This window comes from Montipora capricornis, chromosome 2 (genome assembly GCF_036669925.1).
Source record: "Montipora capricornis isolate CH-2021 chromosome 2, ASM3666992v2, whole genome shotgun sequence".
Taxonomy (NCBI): Eukaryota; Metazoa; Cnidaria; class Anthozoa; order Scleractinia; family Acroporidae; genus Montipora; species Montipora capricornis.
The window spans coordinates 61,947,871-61,952,569 of record NC_090884.1 but is presented as its reverse complement, the minus strand read 5'-3'; the positions used below and the strand labels follow the sequence as shown (position 1 = coordinate 61,952,569).

Sequence of the window (4,699 nt, the reverse complement as noted above, 5' to 3'; positions counted from 1 at the left end):
AAGTATGATACAGTACCAGTGTAACAATCCTTTACTTGTGGAAGCAGCATGGTAAAATTTTGTTTAAAGGGGACAGTTTTTAGGACCCTTGATGCTAACTCTTTCACATTATTTAGGAGTAAAATTGTCTGGTGTTACAGATTTTAATCTGCAAGTCTCACTCATTAGGGGGGAAGGTTTAAGAAATAATGATTCCAGTTAAATTATCCTTGTTAGTGATAATCAGTAGTTCTGTAGATTTACTTTTTTATTCAAGTTTTTTAAACATACTTATTAGATTTTTTTCAATTTTAGTCATTGGAAGTTTTTAGAGGACTAGTATTGCAGAGTTGATTATATATGGTGCCTTGTATTGTTATTCCTGGGTGATGGTAGCAAGGGAGTAGAGGAGGTGTTATACTGTTGAGGTTTTTTGTAACAAGTACAGCGCTACCATTTACTTGAAATTTTCTTGTGATTCAGACTTTTGTAAACATTGAATATTTATTGTTGCAATATTTACAATATACAGTAATATTTAAAATGAAAATCTACTTACACACCTTTGAACTAAAGAATTATAAAAAAAGATAAGTCTTAAATTACAACACATTACAAGGTTATTGGAATGAGAGAAACTTGTGCCTTGTAAAAGTTTGAAATTGTGATATGATATTTGATTTTTAACTATTTGTATGGTAGCAAATAATTAGATTTGCATTTTTTACTCCTCTAGTTGTAGAAATTCATGAATGGTTTTAAGGTCTGTTTTCTGATGCTTCCGATGCAAGATGTTTGATGTAGGAGGACTTAAGACATGGATTTTGGCTGACACTCATGAACTTGCTGCTTGTGTATTTACTGTAGACAGCCTGTAAATATGTGAAAAGATGTGTATTAGTATTTTTAAGTAGGTCTAAAACTATAGGTCACAGTCCACAGGTGAAGACAAGAACTCACTGGTCAAGTGATGAACAGTTCTACTGAGTCACAAGAGTTTGTATATCCAAAAGAACAATTTTGTAGAGTGATTAGGGTCAGGTGACACTCTTTGGGTGTTGTTTACTTATCTGTAGTACCATGACATGTATGCTGCCTGGTTTTGGACCTGTGGTTTTTTCAAAAGAACTTTTTGAAAAAACTGTTGTTGTACTACGAAAACCACTGATCTGTGGAATGGGGAGGAATTTTTGTGTCTGTACCCCGTCCACTTTTGCTTACAAATAGTTCAAATTGTTAAGTGTTGGTTGAACTAAGTAAGAAATGGAAGGCTCTATAATCGTGGAAAAGCTCTTAAGACTTTAGAATGAAGATTATACAAGACATCGGAAAAGGGTCAGAGTTCACCACAGGTTTCTTCGTGGGAAGTTTCTTTGAGACTGCCAAAGAAAAGAGATAGTACACCTTAAAGGGACACTGTCATGAGTTGGGCATATACTAGCGTCTAGCGAAAACTTGGGAAAAGTGTTTAGGTCTGGGAGAAAAAGGCTTCAAAGTGCTTGCAAAGTATTGCAAGCACTTTTGCATTTACAAAAGTTTATGGATCCAGAAAGTTCTTCCTGACAGGTAAATATTAATTAATTTATTAAATGCGAATATAGTTACGTGACTCACGCGTGAATCCATAATGGCGCGAGAGCAAACAAATTTGAGCATGCACAGCTCATGACAGTGCCCCTTTAAGCCCATGGGAAATGAATTTCATCAAAATGTTGAATGAAAGTGGACAGGGCAGTTATTTGGTAATTTGGGGCCCATTCAACAGATTGGTGGTTTTCGTAGTACAGAATGTAACTAGTCTATGTACATTTTCCCTTGGTAGTAAAGTAGAATCATTAGAATTTTGTCTCAAGTGTTGGGTTTTAGTTGCAAAGTTAACTGATTAATTTTAGATTGGTTACCTTGAGCTTGACAGTTCCATCCAAAGTCTTTGTTACAAGTAAAGCAATGTGTCTTGCACATTGTAGAAGTTTGCTCTCTGAATACATACTGTAGTACTCTAAAGTTGGTGTCCAGTCAGATGTAGAGCAGTCGTCATTTTCATTATTTGCTGCAACTTTGATGGCAATGTAGAGCGAGGCTGCAGCGATCTCAGAGGGAAGAAATTTTACACATGCATAGTCTACAAGGGTTAGCTCCATGAAGTACTTTGCTAAGGTGTGCTTAAGACTGCAAACCTGAAAGAAATGGAGAATAAAATGGAAGTTACTAACTGAACAGATATTTTGCAAAGATTGTGTTGCATAAGTTCAGTTATTTTATTTTTAGTATTTTGTATCAGTTCCTGATGAGAGTAAAATTTGTTTCAGGACAAAGTTGGTGTTAGAACAGTGCTCTTTGGAGGCAATAGGCCATTTTACAGTTGTTTGCTCAGCGACCTAGCCTATGAATGGTTGCGAGGCTGCCGGTGACCTTGCATTGATACAGGCCCCACTGCTTTTATCATGTAAATTGTGTGGTTGTAATTCTAATAAGTCCGTAATAACATTACAAAAGCACTGAGGTTTGTACCAAAACAGGGTCACCGGCAGCCTCGCTTCCATATGTAGGCCAGGTAACTTAGCTACAACTGTAAAATGGTCTATTCTTGGATTTGTCACAGCCTGCTTTTTGGCTTCTTAGTTGCCAGATAGAGAAATGTTTTCATGAAGAATCACAGCTTGCAGAAAGCAGTCTTCATTACCTCTCCAGCTTTTGAATTTCTTCTCAAGAAGTGGAGACACAGGGGTTTTCCTATACTAAAATCAAGGCTCTTGAATATGAATCCTTCCATTTTCCTGATCTGGCTTTTATCATAGGCATTGTCTGTGATGTACACAAAGTCACCAATTTCTGGAGCATACATTTCCTCATATTTGGAGGCCAAAAGCATAGCACTGACACCAGCTAGTTGGAGGTTCTCCTTGCTGACATCGTAAACCTGATAGATAATGGTCACAAGTTAGTATAAGAACAAAACTTATAATATGGGCCATGTTATTTGAAGCAAGGTCATAAGCAAAAAGCATGTTATTTTAACCTTTTTAGCCAAATTATCCAGTGTGGTTTGAATACTTCAGCTCTGATCACAAGTTTAAAGTTTAAATTATGGTACGAGACATACTCAGAAATAAGTTTATTTCCTTGAGCTATGACTTGTTTTGGAATCATGCAAAAAGTCAAATTTTAGTTTAAAGTAGGAAAAAAAAGCAAGAGTGTAATAGCTGGATGGCATGAGTTTTGTTGATTGATTAAGATATCGGTACTCACTGAGAGGAATCTATCCAGGATCGAGATAGTGGTATAGAGAGTCTCTTGAAGAAGTCGGAATCGTAGATGGACTTGCACAAGCCAGTCAACAAGAATGCCACGCATCTTTTCTGTGATTATTGTTCTCTGTGACATGTAATTGGGTGGCACCTTAAATTCAAACTGAAATCAACAGACAGTTTTTAAGTAAAAAGAAAAGAGGACAAATGACCCCAAAGAGACATTGAGAACGGGGCATGTAGCAAATCTACAGTTGGTAATAAGCTATGAATGAAAGCAATACACACTCAGTATAAATTGTGTTGACCTCAGGAAGAGTTTGAAGATCAGTTCCATTATACATGAAATGCAACTATAACAAATTCGTAATTCTAGTTTCAAGCACGAGATTATTAAACTCATTTGGAGTTTTCGTCGAATGTAAAATATATATATATATAGATATATAGATATATAAAAGCGATTCAAAAACATCTAAACCAATTTCATTTCAATTCTGAGAGAAGCGAGCCGGTAATTCAAGTATGCTATTTGGGTAAAAATTCTGGCAGAGAAAACTAGGATGAAGTTCCAAGTTTGGCTAAAACGACATGAAATTTAGCGGAAAATGTCTTAATCAAAACGTCTTACTTCTAGTTTGTGCATGTAGTGATAAATCTCCTGTGCGTACTCTGCACACAGTTGTGGATTGGAGTAGTCGTCTTTGTCAATATCTACAACATTTTCTGGTTTGGCGATCATACAAGAATCCAAAGCCTCCCCGAGAACGCCCACATCGATAGTTTGTTGCTGCTTTCTGGCGTCATGTTCTTTCCCTTGCTTCGAAACCAGACCAGTTGTTCCTTCTGATCTTTGTAGAGTTTTCCTGGCTTTATCACCAACGACCTGAAGAGGACAGGGGTTACCGACAACTCTCAATTAGCTCCACATTGGCACCACTAAAGTTTCAAAGAAATCGCACACTTTCGTTGTGCTTTACCTACCTTGCTCACATGCACAAGTGGTTTGTTTCCCACGTCGGCGAGAACTGCACGAGACCTGGTTCTGGAAAACTTGGCTTTATGGGCCAACAACTGCTCGTTTTCTTGGTCTTGGAGAAGAACCTTTGTTGGAAAAGATGTTAAAAATATTACGACTTTTTCCCATCAAACGCTATAAAGTAAGAAGTTCGTAAAGTGAACAATGTTTGCTCTACTGTCCAAATGCTTCATAACGGCTCTTTGGAAAATCAACTATTTCACAAAAAGGATTTAGACGTACGTTTCCCAATCTTCCAACGGCTGCCATAGTCGAATAAGAGATAGCAGTAAAATACGATCAGATTAACACAGCTAAAATGCAGACAGAATTCTTAGCTCAAATAAACTTCCCTCGTGGACGATGATCTGTTCACCAATGGCCACCACGCTGTTGGCGACAGCATTTTGAAATGCCCACTCTGTACTCTGATTGGTCAGTTATCCAGTCAGAA

The 4,699-nt window shown here is 37.2% G+C and overlaps 1 protein-coding gene across 1 annotated transcript; it reads right to left on the bottom strand.

Moving 5' to 3' along the window:
- Positions 1–464: 464 nt before the first annotated feature.
- On the bottom strand, positions 465–4,641 carry LOC138029990 (G2/mitotic-specific cyclin-B-like). The gene is made up of 7 exons (XM_068877837.1): positions 4,489–4,641; positions 4,212–4,331; positions 3,859–4,113; positions 3,229–3,390; positions 2,663–2,899; positions 1,881–2,156; positions 465–851 (listed from the first exon to the last, which is right to left on the bottom strand). Exons 1-7 carry the CDS (start codon positions 4,513–4,515, stop codon positions 738–740), a joined length of 1,191 nt encoding a protein of 396 aa, XP_068733938.1. The 5' UTR covers positions 4,516–4,641; the 3' UTR covers positions 465–737.
- Between the last annotated feature and the right edge of the window lie 58 nt (positions 4,642–4,699).